Consider the following 16,032-nt stretch of genomic DNA (forward strand, 5'->3'; position numbering starts at 1 on the left):
AAACCACAAGCGGGATCCACACTCTCATGGCAGCTACCGGTCACAGAGCACTCTACTCAGGCAGAGCCAAGTCCAAAGCTGTCCATTAGGGTCAATGGAACCGCTCAGCAGGATACACAGGGTCTGCCCTTGCAGCGACAATCTCTGGTGCAGACCTCCTCTGCTTCTCTACTACGCCGTCAGTCCCATGCGTTTCCTCTCTCGCACCTGTCAGGCTCTTACTACATACTCGTCACTGTGACTCTCTCACGACTCACTGACACTTCTCACCCGAGGCGTGCCAAAACGTCTCTTAAATGGTCTCGCTCCCCTCTAGTACAGAGCCAATGCAGTGACGCGATTTAAGGCTCTGTACAGATCTCGTTTCTGCCCTACGTTCAGCGTATGTGCCAGACGCATCCATGGGGCCGCATGCACCCTGTGTATGCCAAAAGAATGTCTTTTCGGCGCACTGGGACGGTTGGAGTCGGCAAATCTGTTATTTATTTGTTTTACTGTATAGAAAAGCGTAGTCTGCTGCTCCTTCCTTTTCAGAGGCAAACAGCAAAAAAACAAAAAAAACATATACTGCGCGGTATACTTTTCTGCAATGGCCATACATCTCATCCTTTTGTTGGAAAAACAAGATTTAAAAAAGATTAGGTGAACAGAGCCTTAGCAGTAGAAGGACAATCTGTACTTATGTACAGCAGCACAGTGTATTTCAGCACAGCTAACATTATAGCCAAGTTTGAAATGAGGAGCCAATTTGTAGCTTATCCCAACATCCGCCATGATGCAGAAAAATCACATTGCTGAATGTTGGGACTTTTCATTCCCCTAAAAGCTGCAGAACATATTGACTCATTACTGAGGTATATTCGTGTCTCCGGCTCTGCAGCGCAAAATCTCATAAATAAAAAAACATTCATTAAGCGTGAAATGGAAGCTGCTTTCTGCTCTGAAGCAGATTTCTCCTGACAGCGGGAGGGTTAAGCAGAGTGCAGCAGCGGCCGGGTGTTCTCCACATTACTGCAGGTATTTTATTTAACCAGCGGGGGTTTTCTCAAAGATTGTAGCATTGTGTGCTGCCTGTGATCACTTTCTATTTTAGGCTGGTTATTTGTGACAGTGTGACCGGCTTGCGCATAAAAGACACACGTCCTCAGCAAATCCTGGACTTCGCAGTAATTGTAGGGTCGGTCACAGGTGAGGTGGGATACCAACTAAAGGAAGAGCCCCAAGGACAACACCGGTTAACGCCGCATACGATACTGAGTTCATATCCAGTAAATATTCAATAGGTCGCGGCGCCTTCATTCTCTAGGGTCGGAGCCCTACTAATTAAACATTGATGTCCTATACTAATGGTTGACTCCTGGAAAACTCCTGAAGGGAATCTTGTGAGAATGTACAATGCATTCGGAAAGTCTTCAGTTCCTTTCAAATTTTTCACACTTTGTTATATTGAGGTTTTGTTCTAAAATAAAAAAAAATGATTTCCGCATCATTCTGCCCTCAATACCCCATAATAACAAAGTGAATACAGAATGTTAGTAATCTTTGCTAATTTATTGAAAAGGAAAAACTAAAATCTTGCATGGACATAAGTATTCAGACCCTTTACTCAGGACTTAGTTGAAGCCCCTTTGGCAGAGATAACAACCTCCAGTCTTCTTGGGTTTGATGCTACAAGGTTTGCACACCTAGGGATTTTCAGCCATTCTTCTCTGCAGATCCTCTCAAGCTCTGTCACGTTGGATGGGGACAGTCAGTGGACAGTCCCTTTCAGGTCTCTCGAGGGGATTCAAGTCGGGGCTCTGGCTGGGTCACTCAAGGACATTCACAGAGTTGTCCCTAAGCCGCTCCTGTGTTGTCTTGGCTGTGTGCGTAGGGTTATTGTCTTGTTGGAAGATGAACCTTCGGAGGCCCTCAGAGCTTAATTTCAAGTGTCATAGCAAAGGGTCTGAATACTTATGTCCATGCAAAATGTGAGTTTTTCATTTTTAATAAATTTGCACAAATTTCTAAAATTCTGTTTTCTCTTTGTCATTATGGGGTATTGGATGCAGAATGATGGGGGAAAACTCTTTTTTATTTTAGCACCTCAGAATAACAAAATGTGAAAAAAGTGAAAGGGTCTGAAGGCTTTCCGAATGCATTGTATCTAGAGGCAGTTACCAATTATATCTCACTGAGACCTCTCACAGGATACTTCATCGTATATATTATGTCCCATCCTTCTTCTCTTCCATCCAATCTAATGTTTCCTCCCTTTGCGTTCGGTTGTACAGAAATCGGGGACACCCTCCACATTTGGAGGACCTGCCCAGCGGTCGCAGGACTAAGGAGCGATGGGTTTTCACTTATCAATAACGTCCTACAGACGCACATAGCTCTGATTTAATCGGTTATGCTTTTGGGAGAAAAATCCTCCTGAGGTTAGCCATAAAGGCAGTAGGCTTATACATTAGATTCGGGTCTAGGATCCACATGGCGGCTAAATGGAGGAACCCTTTCTTTCTTTTGCAACAGGTGTCATTAGAGTTAACCTTATTATGCTCTTTGAATAAATAGAAACCGGTAGATCTGATACTAACGGAGATATTTATGGAGATCTGGGATCCATGGATTATTAATAACTCCCACCCTTGAGATGAGGCGTATGCTTGCTCTATCACTTGTCAAAAGCGCATACAATGGGCACGTGAGCATCAGAAATGGACCATGGAGCAATAGGAGAAGGTGGCCTAGTGTGATGTATCACATTTTCTTTTACATCATGTGGACGGCCGGGTGCGTGAGAGTCACTTACCTGGGGAAGAGGTGGCAGCAGGATCCACTATGGGGAAAAGACAAGCCGGCGGAGGCAGTGTGATGCTGTGGGCAATGTTCTGCTGGGAAACCATGAGTCCTGGCATTCATGTGGATGTTACTTTGACACGTACCACCTACCTAAACATTGCTGCAGAGCAAGTACAGCCCTTCATGGTAACGCTATTCCCTAATGGCAGTGGCCTCTTTCAGCAGGATAATGCCCCTGCCACACTGCAAACAGTGTTCAGGAATGGTTTGAGGAACATGACAAAGAGTTCAAGGTGTTGACTTGTCTCCAAATTCCCCAGCTCTCAATCCGATCGATCATCTGTGGGATGTGCTGGAAAAACAAGACCAATCCATGGAAGCCGCACGTCACAACTTACAGGACATAAAGGGTCTACTGGTAACGTCTTGGTGCCAGATACCACAGGACAGGTTCAGAGGTCTTGTTGAGTCCATTCCTCGACGGGTCAGAGCGGTTTTGGCGGCACAAGTGCGACTTGCACAATGTTTGGCAGGTGGTTTGTTATGGCTGATCGGTGTATTTGCTGCTGAGTAAACAATTTTCTTAATGAATTGACCTGTTTTTTTTATATCAGAGCATGAGGTCTGAACCTGGAAATAATTTCAGTCCGGTCACTTACTTATTACATGTTTGCAATGCCAGGTTTTAATTTCCTTGGGGAAAGTAACTCTAAAAGGTTTAACTCCCCAGGGTCCGAAGCTTCAAAACTGATTACAATGTAAAGTAGATTAAGCTTTCTAATGACCGAAAAACCAATACAAACATCCCAAAATCTGTTTATTAAGTCTTTAACTCTACTTGAGTACTTAATCGTGGAGAAAACCTTGAGGGAAGTTTTTCTAAATAATCATCTGCTGGATATAGAATGTGTTATAAATAGTAGCACTAAGAAAATGAAAATTGTTGCCTATAGTAACCAATCAGCCTATCAAATTTTTTAATAAAAATGAAAATGTTTTTGTTCCTAAACCTAGTTAATATGACCGTAATAGATATCGTAAATCCTTGGCTGAGTTCTGTCACCCCTCCTTAACTTTTCTCTGGCCTCGCTTTTGGTCCTTGAGCTGAAGACCTGACTAATGTAAGACAGACTAGTTACTCGGGACACACTGCCTGACAACAACATACATAAGGCTGTGGTTGTTAGGCAATGTGTCCTTAGCAACCAGACTGTCTTGGATAATGCAAATGCTGAACTCCAAGCACGATTGGTACTGTGCAGCGGTGTTACCGGAACCCCAAACAAAAACTGTAACAGGGTACCCCACCTACCATGTGGCATTTATAGTACTGGTGTCTTCTTATAAGGCAGAGGGGCCAAAGGGCCACTCAGGCACCAGATGCGACTTTTGCCTCTGCCCTCCCTATAGCTACGCCACTGGTACTGTGCTTATGGCAGAGAAGGGGCCATTGTGGCAACAGGGAAATTATAACATTCCCTGTGCGCTGTTTTTTGCCATTTGGAGCACGCTTCTAGTGGAAAATACCTCCAAAATAATGCATATGATAGAGCACCAAAATGTATTATTTTTATGGAATCCATGGGAAAAGACCTCCATGTAAAATCAAAGATAAAGTATGGGGCCCATAAATTAATGTGGGTGCTGTATTTGGGATCAACCGGTCCCAGGCAACAGTCAATCTTGTCTAGAAGTACATTTGCCGATAGAGGCACAATGGCTTAAAGATAGATCTACTAAAGCTAGAGGTGTCAGGCTAAAAAAATGCGCCAAATTTTTCAATGAAGTGCCCGCTGTTTGATCGATTTAGAGCATCTTGGCGCATGTTAGACTTCATTCTGTTCTTTACACCACCTATTGGGTGGTATACTTTAGACCATTGTTTTTGCCAGAAAACTGACGCATGCCAGTGAAAAATCTAGTGTATTTCAAGACTCCATAAAGTATGTGACCGGACATGGCGACCATGTTGCAAATCAATGTTCTTTTTGGCGCAAACATTTAATAAATGCAGTCAAATTAAAATGTGCCAAAAAATCTGGTGCAACACTGGCTGGAATTGAGGCACAAAAACATAGATAAATCTGCCCCAATGTTCTTATTTTTTAATTTTGTTTTTCCCCTATTTTCAACCCCCTTAGTCAATATTAAAATTGGGGGAGAGGTTCTGCAGAGAATTTAAATGTCTCTGGCAAAATAGTCAGTAGATTTATATTTCTACCACAGGTAGATGAATCAATTCTAGTATTAGTACAATGCTAAAGCGAATGTCCACCATTTAACACCTTGTCATTTATAGGTCCCACATTCGGTGCTGGTGCATTTCTTAATATATCCTTAGAGGCACTGAAGCTCTGTTTTTCTGTTACAGATCTCAACATTGCATGCTATCTTCCCACCACCATAGAATTAGATGATACAAATCAAACTGCATCCAGCCACCACTAGAGGGAGCCTAGAATCTGCTGCACACTGTTGTATATTTGAGTTCAATGTATAAATCAAACACAATAACCTCCTTAGCTCCCTCTAGTGGTAGCTGCAGGCAGCCATCATTTTATCATTAAACTCTATGGGGGAATTTATCAACCTTTCTACACCAGAAGCATAAAAAAGTCACAAAAGGGCCCTAAAGTCAAAATTTGCACTAAAACTTGTACTTTGGGCATTTTACACCACCCTCGCCACTTTTTAAAAGATTTATTAAGCGTGTGCCTCTTAATAAATCTGTTGCATCTTACTCCAGCGGAGCAGAAAGCTAAGACTGGCATATGACCTGCTAGTCTTAAAGGGTAGCTAAACATTCGACAAACTTCTGATATGTCATAGTGACATGTTAGAAGTTTTGATTGGTGGAGGTCCGAGCACTGAGACCCCACCAATCGCTAAAACGAAGTAGCAGAAGTGCTCGTGTGAGCGCTCAGCTGCTTCGTTTCTGTTCGGCTTTTTCCGGACAGCCGATGTATCGCAGTAAGGGCCCATAGACTTTCTATTGAGTCCGTACTCCGATACATTGATTTCTGAAAAAAGCCGACAAGACACGAAGCAGCGGAGTGCTCACACGACCTATTTAGACTAAAAAATCTGAATAGTTTTCGGGGTAGACATTTATCTCCAAGCCATGTCTATGATTTCATGTATAAGGTGTATAATCTCTTCTATCTCACTGTCTGTTTCAGGCCAAGAGAAGAATGGTGACACATTCCCATTATAATCTGAATATTCAGAGGGTCTTTAGTAATGCAGCACACGGCCTTTCAGCTTAGAAGTACATTCCCAGCACAGAAACTAATGGTGTAAAAATTCACATCTATCTATATGAAACACTTGTATCACTTGCCCTTCTGGAGGCGCTCGATAATCGGATCAATCGGTATTGTTATGTTTCAAAGAGCCACAGCGTCTATGATTTTCTATCCAGGTCAGGGTGATGTTCTCAATGCCAGGCAGCTGTTTGAGGATATTGCTTCATTATACAGGGTGGGCCATTTATATGGATACACCTAAATAAAATGGGAATGGGGGGAAACTTTTCAAGCTGGGTGATGACCATGGTGGCCATTTTGAAGTCGGCCATTTTGTATCCAACTTTCGTTTTTTCAATGGGAAGAGGGTCATGTGACACATCAAACTTATCGAGAATTTCACAAGAAAAACAATGGTGTGCTTGGTTTTAACGTTACTTTATTCTTTCATGAGTTATTTACAAGTTTCTGACCACTTATAAAATGTGTTCAAAGTGCTGCCCATTGTGTTGGATTGTCAATGCAACCATCTTCTCCCACTCTTCACACACTGATAGCAACACCGCAGAAGAAATGCTAGCACAGGCTTCCAGTATCCGTAGTTTCAGTTGCTGCACATCTCGTATCTTCACAGCATAGACAATTGCCTTCAGATGACCCCAAAGATAAAAGTCTAAGGGGGTCAGATCGGGAGGCATTTCTTCTGCGTATATATTCAGGCAGGAGTCATGCATATATTTTATAGCATACTACATAAGGACTAGACCTGCACTTTCCTGCAAAATTATTTTCAATGTATCATTTTATCATCTTCTTGCTCCCCAGTTAAACAACAATCCTGGAGCATATTTTCTTTGAACTTTGCATTGTGCCGTTCCTTGGTTATTCCTCCTGGAAATGTATGCATAAATTGACAACTGGTTTGTTACCATTCACGCTGTGGATGAGGTGTGTCCCTACACAATCTGGCACTGTCCGGACCAGTGGCGTAACTACCGCTATAGCAGCCGTAGCTGCTGCTACGGGGCCCGCATCACCTTATCGCTGCCAGCGATCACACATGTATCCCCTATCCTGTGGATAGGGGATACATCTCTATTTGTAGGACAAACTATAGGCTATTGGGGGGGCTATATGGCGTTATCTACAGGGGGGGTTCGGTATGGCGTTATCTACAGGGGGGGTTCTGTATGGCGTTATCTACAGGGGGGTCTGTATGGCGTTATCTACAGGGGGGGTTCGATATGGCGTTATCTACAGGGGGGGTTCGGTATGGCGTTATCTACAGGGGGGTCTGTATGGCGTTATCTACAGGGGGGTCTGTATGGCGTTATCTACAGGGGGGTTCTGTATGGCGTTATGTACAGGGAGGACACTGTATGGCGTTATCTACAGGGGGTCTGTATGGCGTTATCTACAGGGGGGTCTGTATGGCGTTATCTACAGGGGGTTCTGTATGGTGTTATCTACAGGGGGGACTCTGTATGCCGTTATCTACAGGGGGGTTCTGTATGGCGTTATCTACAGGGGGGTCTATATGGTGTTATCTACAGGGGGGTTCTGTATGGCGTTATGTACAGGGGGACACTGTATGGCGTTATCTACAGGGGGGTCTGTATGGCGTTATCTACAGGGGGGTCTGTATGGCGTTATCTACAGGGGGGTTCTGTATGGCGTTATGTACAGGGAGGACACTGTATGGCGTTATCTACAGGGGGGTCTATATGGCGTTATCTACAGGGGGGTCTGTATGGCGTTATCTACAGGGGGTTCTGTATGGTGTTATCTACAGGGGGGACTCTGTATGGCGTTATCTACAGGGGGGTTCTGTATGGCGTTATCTACAGGGGGTCTGTATGGCGTTATCTACAGGGGGGGTTCTGTATGGCGTTATCTACAGGGGGGTCTGTATGGTGTTATCTACAGGGGGGTTCTGTATGGCGTTATGTACAGGGGGACACTGTATGGCGTTATCTACAGGGGGGTCTGTATGGCGTTATCTACAGGGGGGTCTGTATGGCGTTATCTACAGGGAGGTTCTGTATGGCGTTATCTACAGGGGGTCTGTATGGCGTTATCTACAGGGGGGGTTCTGCATGGCGTTATCTACAAGGGGGTCTGTATGGTGTTATCTACAGGGGGGTTCTGTATGGCGTTATGTACAGGGGGGACACTGTATGGCGTTATCTACAGGGGGGTCTGTATGGCGTTATCTACAGGGGGTTCCGTATGGCGTTATCTACAGGGGGGGTCTGTATGGCGTTGTCTACAGGGGGGGTTCTGTATGGCGTTATCTACAGGGGGGTCTGTATGGCGTTATCTACAGGGGGGTTCTGTATGGCGTTATGTACAGGGAGGACACTGTATGGCGTTATCTACAGGGGGGTCTATATGGCGTTATCTACAGGGGGGACTCTGTATGGCGTTATCTACAGGGGGGTCTGTATGGCGTTATGTACAGGGGGGACTCTGTATGGTGTTATCTACAGGGGGGTCTGTATGGCGTTATCTACAGGGGATCTGTATGGCGTTATCTACAGGGGGGTTCTGTATGGCGTTATCTACAGGGGGGTCTGTATGGCGTTATCTACAGGGGGGCTGTATGGCGTTATCTACAGGTGGGATTTGGGGCTGTAAGACATTATCTACAGGGGCGGCTGTATGGCGTTCTCTACAGGGGCGGCTGTATGGCGTTATCTACAGGGGGCTGTGTAAGGCGTTATCTACAGGGGGCTGTGTATGGTGCTATCTATAGGGGGGCGCTGTGTTGTGGAATCTATAGGGAGGGTTGTGTGATACACAGCGGAGGAGGGGCCCCAGTCAAACATTTGCTATGGGGCCCAGTCTTTCCTAGTAACGCCCCTGGTCGGGACTGACTGCTGGTCCAGCCACTTCATGACAGCTCCTGCCTAGCTCCGTGCTCACATTCTTATTTATACAGGAAAACACTGATTGATAAAAATGTAAAGAACGAACTCTGTTTTAATCTCTGATTTGCACCTCCATTTTCATTGGCGCCCTAGGCGACCGCTTATCCCGGTAATGAATCTGTCAATAACAAACTCAGTGTGCCCTCGTATAAGGCCTTATGCACACAACCGTAGAGTATTTACGGTCAGTAAATACTGCACGGACAGGCCGTGGGCAAGTGTCACCCGCATTTGCGGTCTGTGCTTACATTAAAAAGTATAGGAGCACGGTCCGTAAATGCATAAAATAAGACATGTCCTATCTTTTGCGGTTACTTTCTACGGCACGGACACCTTCCCATAAATATACGGGAAGGTGTCCGTCAGCTGGTCATTTCTACGGCCCAGACACACACCCGTAAATATATGGGAAGATGTCCATGGCCGATAGAAATTAATGGGTCAGTATTTGCGGATAAAAATTACGGTCGTGCGCACGAGGCCTAAAATTGGAAGCACACAGAGGTACAGTATGGGCAGTGTACATAGGTCCTTAGGCTTTTTGTCTAATAAGTTTCTATGCTAAAAAATTTGTACAAACCTATATTGTAACGCTTCCAGCTGTTTCTATGGGGAAGCGTATGCTATAAGGTTCTATGAAACATAAGGTTTGCATCAGCTTGTTTGCTGTATGTTTCTTTTATTTTTGTTTTATACCTGAGCAGTATACTGTAGCCCAAACATAAGGTGAAGAGAGCCCAAAATAAACTGATTGGGTACAAATTCATCCACTAAGGCTTCGTTCACATCTGCATCTGAACTTTCCATCTGGGGAACCCATGAACGGAATCCAAACTGAAAGAAACGGAAACCATAGTTTTTCATTTGCATCACTATTGATTTCAATGGTGACGGATGCGGTGCAAATGGTTTCCGTTTGTCACCGTTGTTTAAGGGTTCCGTCATTTTGACGCAATCAATACCGTATTCGACTGCGCAATTGATTCCGTCAAAACAACAGAACCCTTACACAATGGTGACAAACGGAAACCATTTGCACCGGATCCGTGAATATGGAAATCAATGGTGATGCAAACGGAAACCCATGGTTTCTGTTTGTTTCAGTCAGGGTTCCGTTCATGGGTTCCCCTGATGGGAAGCTCCAATGGAACCCATGAAGGAGCCCTGACGCAGATGTGAACTAAGCCTAATTCTTAGAAACAGGACCTCTTTTATCAAACTAAACCAATGGCTGAGTGGGCTCACGTTTTCTAGCTAAAAATTCCTGACAATTATCTATGATATCAAAGAGCAAATGACAAACAGCATGCATGAAGGTAAATGTACTGCACATCATTGATCTGAATCCTATGACTCTGCAGGTGTTGAGGGTTTCTGCTGCTCCGCACTATAGGACCATTTTGATATATGTTGTGATGTTTGTTGTGATTATGTTGTCCCCCTATATGGCACCCAGAGTCCCTACGGTTCCATATTATGGACCGCTAGCTTTTCCATGTGTCACTATTTCTGTGAAGCACCGTATTAACCCTAGAAGGAATACTTTTAGGTAGAGTACCTGCACAATACAGCACTCAATGAAAAAAGGCATTCTCTATGAAGCCATAAGAATTAACCTCCATACAGAGGTACAGTATATAGCAAGATCTTGGTGTCGTATTATAGATCTGTACAACACGGATCCCAAATACGTCCATGTGCAATAGGTCTTAATCTGTATTACTGTATGTCTCATTGTGTTATTGCTCCTCAGCCATTGTCCATAACAGACCACTTCCAGTAGTAGGATGATCTTTGCCTGATTTTAATCTCTTCGTAGACGTACCGTCCCCATTGTTCACACGTGTGCTTGTGTTTTGCAGGATCATGCTTCTGGGTGGCCGTCCTAGAGGGAAAAGTGGTTGGAATAGTGGCAGCAAGAGGCAACGAAGAAGACAACGTCGTTGAGTTACGTCGCATGTCGGTAGATTCCAATTACCGCGGGAAGGGTATCGCCAAAGCCTTAGGTCGTAAAGTCTTGGAGTTTGCCATGTTAAACCACTACTCTTCCATTGTGCTTGGAACCACAGCTGTAAAAATAGCAGCTCACAAGCTGTACGAGTCCTTAGGGTTCAAGCATGTGGGTGTCGTAGAGCATCACACCGTACCGGGGATGACACATTCATTACTGGAAAGAATGTTCTTTCAGCTCCGCTACCATCGCTACTGTCTCCAGCTACGTGAGGAATAAAGCAACTTTGCATGTCCCCACTTCCTACATTCATTTTCTATTAACCCATTCCTGCAGCGACAGCAGATATTTTTTTATTTGCTGGTTTATGTCATTGATTTTCTTCTTATTCTTGAATGTACAACAGGCTCTCTCTAGCATGCTGTGAGATGGAAGCTGTGCCCTCCTCTTCCTCACATGCGCAGTAAGGATGAGCATATAAGCACAGGATCTGGAGGAAAAGGTGGAAATATTGTACTATTTTTAAAATTGTCAATTCATGAATTACCTTTCAGGTAGAGATGTGAAATCAACCCGAATGCAATGCATTACACCAGTAGAGGGCGCTATTAATAGATCTATTTTTAAGACTATATGAAAACTGATGCTTGGTACATACAATGCATGAAAAGGAAGCGTCTGCACGTTCACACACACAGCACTGCCAACGAGGCACCGAGGTTGCACTTTTTTGGAATGTGCCCAATAATTCTGCCAAACCTGAATGGACTTTAGCGCATCCAGATTTGTGACCTTTCCTAGATGTCATACACCTTTAAGCCAGCAGACAGCCTGTTACATCCAAACTGAGCCAGTTTGTAAAATATTCTGTAGATATTTGGTCATGATAGGACTTTGGGAGGGGGCAAATGTCCATATGGGCACCGATGGGTTCTGGCAGGTCCCTCTCTCATTCTCTGGCTCATAGAAGATGTCATTGAAGCACAAGAGAAGCTATCATTACCTTGCCGATGCATTTGCACATTCTTTGCATACCCTTGAGACGGGCGACCATTCATTTCTAGAAGGAAGGAATGTAAAGACACCAATCAACTCCTTCTTCATATCATGTATATAGAACCTGCAGATTCTCTTGTAGATGTTACCCGCTTTATATGCCCTGTAAAAAATACTGACTTGTCTAATGCAAAAAGCAATGCAAAGCAGATTTGGCATGTGTCTGTACTGGGTATGTGTGTACAGTGCCTGCCAAAAGACTAAACCCAAGTCAGCAGTTTCTTCTGTCTTGAAATGTATACATTTTTGTAAAATATTTGGGAAATCTAGATTTGCATGTAGTATGTATAGGGGGTCAAGGGGGTAGATTCTAATTCAAAAGGGAAAAAAATGCACACAAAAAAAAAATCTATATTTAAGATGCATTTGATATGTAGAGAGCATTTAATTTTGTTTTAGTTTATTTTTAGAAAATGAATTCCTAGATGATAGAATTTTGGTTGTTGTTTTAAGTTTCTTACTTTAAGTTAAAAAAAAAGGGCACACGACATTAGACAAAGGGGCAGCAGCCATCAGGAGGGCAATTGTAAAATGATATAGACTGAGGCTTCAAGGGCAGTTATTTGAGAATTCCATATATATATATATTAAGGGGTATAGAATAAAGAAAAGGTTCTGCTAGGACATTTCCCAGGTTCTGGATGCCAGGGGGGTGACAACAAACCCCCCTGTCGTGGCCAGGGTATTTAGATAGAGGGCTAGGGCATTGAACAGAATCTGGGCCTCGGGTGAATAGAAACCTAGCTTCGACTCTGTCCTAGTATTATGGAATTCTCAGGTACCACATATTTTCTTGAGTCTTATTTTATATATGCCCCCACCAGCTTTAAGACATGCACTGAATGTATACAGTCACATAGGGAGTTAATGGGGCTGTCTCATAATGACAACCCCAATCCAAATACCCTGTGGGTGCATATGGACTTTCATGGTAGGGTCCCCTGTTAGGGACCCACTTTTCTTAACCAGAGCAGAGTACCGCTGACAAAAAGCCATGTATACGTACTAGATTTCCGTGTAGATGCAGCAATATGTGGCCCTAACTTGCCCTGGTGTTAATAGCGGGACGGCTTACTTCTGAAAAGAGGTTGTCGTTTTCCATTTTTTAATGAATCAAACTTTAATTATTTGTTAAATCGCTTATAAGTGTACTCCAGGGCTGTATAAATAAAGTTTATTGAAGAAAGCATATCACATTTCATATTATTTGTTAGTTAGCATTTAGGGATTACAGGTACAGGCTGTGTTGTGTTTGTTTACATGGAGAGTGTATAAATAAAGTTATTTGGACAGAGCACAGTTTTTTATCCAGTTTATTATCTATGGGCAATAAACTGTGCTCTCTTCAATAAACTTTATTTATACATGGACGATGAACATGGACATAGATGCATTCATGAGAGCATAAACTGTTCTCTTCAATAAACTTTATTTATACATGGACGATGAACGTGGACATAGATGCATTCATGAGAGCATAAACTGTTCTCTTCAATAAACTTTATTTATACATGGACGATGAACGTGGACATAGATGCATTCATGAGAGCATAAACTGTTCTCTTCAATAAACTTTATTTATACATGGACGATGAACGTGGACATAGATGCATTCATGAGAGCATAAACTGTTCTCTTCAATAAACTTTATTTATACACTTTAGGAGAACACTTTTAACATAGTGAATAGTAGACAGTTTTTGTGAGTTAGGTTTTAGCTTTTTATATTAACGACCATATTGACTTAATAATTTTTTGGGTTAGCACAGGATATTTTTTTTAGTCAGCTCAGATATGTTAGAAGGGGTATTACCAAAATCATAAATTATCACCTATCCACAGGCTAGGTGATCATTTTTTGATTGCTGGGACCCCCACCAATCGGGAGAATGGAGGTCCCGAACACCCAGATCCTCCTCACTGCTAGTCCGCAGTGAGGGGGACATTAAGTGGAACGGCGGTCGATCATGCACGCTGTCACTCCATTCAAAGTCTATGGGGATGACGAGTACAGCGCTCGACTGTTTCCGTCATTCTCATAGACAATCTAATGTCTCTGCTTTTATAGAAGGGCCATTCTTACACTATTGAGTTTTTTAGAGGAAAACCCACCAGTGATGTGTGTAATGGGAGAGATTTATCAAAACTGATGCAAGCGAAAAGTGGAGCAGTTGCTTATAGCAACCAGTCCGATTTCACAGAGACGCTTCATAAAATGAAATGAGATGGTAAAACAATAATTTACTAAGGTAACAGGGTGACGGAAGAAAACAAATCAAATATAAAGTGAATAATTACATTCGCAATAAAAAAAATCTCTGCATGTCTTAAAGCAACTGTCTTATAAGGGGTACAAAAGCACTGTTCCTAAAAGTTTATTAAATACCAGTAGGAAGTATACGGATAGTAACTGTACACAGAGAGTACCTCTATTTAAATCAATAGTCATGGAAACAGCGCCACTCTTGTCCATAGGCTGTGCCTTGTATTGCAGCCGTAAAGTGAGCTGCAATACCAGAAACAGCCCATGGATATGAGTGGTGCTGTTTCCACAAAGTAAAATTAGCGCCTACATGTTCGTATTCTAGGTCTGTGTTCCCTTCTGTATTTTTGGATAATAGATCCTAACAAGTAGAAATAGGAGAAATGTGATTTCTATGGGATATACTACTTGTACTCGAGCAATTTGGAGAAAAGGTATTTTATGGAGGAGATAATTTATTTAAGGGAGGGAGTATTCAAAAAGAATATGGGAAAACTGCTGTGTTATTTACTTATTATATTAATATGTACATCTTATATAAACATCTATGTAAACTGACCCCTCCATGATATCATACAATACGGCCCATTTAAAGAGCATTTCTACTCAAGACCTAACCACACATGGATGTAACCAGCCTCCCTGTTTACCCACAGACTGGGTGAATTTGGACACATGTGGGGTGCATATCATGGACCAAGTCTTTGAAAACAGTTCTTTATGGGAAAAATGAACCAACATCATCTGATGGAGCATTCTGCACAAAGAGAAAAAAAACAGCAGTATGCATGGCCCCAATAAAATGCATTACCACTATATTCAAGATCCATGTGATATGGATCAATAGTACCGTCATGTGCATGAGGCCTAAGGGGTGAATCAAAAGTTTGCAAAAAAATTATTTTTTCACAGTTGGATCCAAATTCTGATCCATGATATAATTCAGTCAATTTCCCCTTGGGAGTCAAAAATAGCACCCACTGTAATTGTCACATAATTTCTGGGGGCACCAACACTGCAGATCTTCTCATGGTGGAATTGCTCTTAAATGGGCCTACTCGCAGCACGGTATAAATCTGTCATTGCGGTCATAAATAGCCATTTTTACTGCAAGGTGTGAATAAACCTTCACAGTGGTCTGCAACCTGAAACTCTCAAGCTCGTGTGAAACTACAAGTCCCAGCATTCTATGACAGTCTGTCATGCTGAGACTTGTAGTCCATAGGTTGCACTGCCATAAACCCCACTTCCTCACCTGTCCATTGTTTAGCATTGTCTGATCATACCTTAGAATATATATTTAGCTATTGGAATCTTTTTTTTCATGAGTTTCTGTATATATACAGTTTATATGAATTACAAGTGTACAGAATAAGCGTCGGTATTGTACGAGCTTTGCAAGTAAGTGACACAATTTCTGCTGGTTCATATTCTTTTAGCTCAGTGTGTACCTAAACGTAATAAATCTATATATAGTGACACATACAATAAAAAAATTAAATATATATATATACATACACACACTGCAAAATATGCATTGAGTGAGCACTATGGCGCCTGCTCTCGCGTTTTTTACAATTACTTGATACTCAAGTGGTACGGCCAGCAGTTGATCACTGTATTACATTAAGGGAATAATCTTGCATGCTGAAATGTGTCAGCGGATACAGTAATATTTACTAACTCTGTATACATGTATATATAAATATATATATATATACATACATACAAATAATGTACATTTTCTCCTGATGACAATATAACAATGTACAGAGGGTCCTGTAATGTAAAGGATTTTGTACA

General features: G+C 42.6%; 1 protein-coding gene across 1 annotated transcript in view; it reads left to right on the forward strand.

The window, feature by feature from the left end:
- NAT8L (N-acetyltransferase 8 like) overlaps nt 1-15,605 on the forward strand; it is a 56,101-nt gene extending 40,496 nt beyond the window's left edge. The window contains exon 3 of the mRNA XM_075857021.1: nt 10,822-15,605. Coding sequence (XP_075713136.1) covers nt 10,822-11,189 — 368 coding nt within the window. The 3' untranslated portion in view covers nt 11,190-15,605. The remainder of the gene's footprint in view (nt 1-10,821) is intronic.
- Nucleotides 15,606-16,032: the final 427 nt, after the last annotated feature.

The sequence above is a fragment of the Rhinoderma darwinii genome, chromosome 1 (assembly GCF_050947455.1).
Source record: "Rhinoderma darwinii isolate aRhiDar2 chromosome 1, aRhiDar2.hap1, whole genome shotgun sequence".
Taxonomy (NCBI): domain Eukaryota; kingdom Metazoa; phylum Chordata; class Amphibia; order Anura; family Rhinodermatidae; genus Rhinoderma; species Rhinoderma darwinii.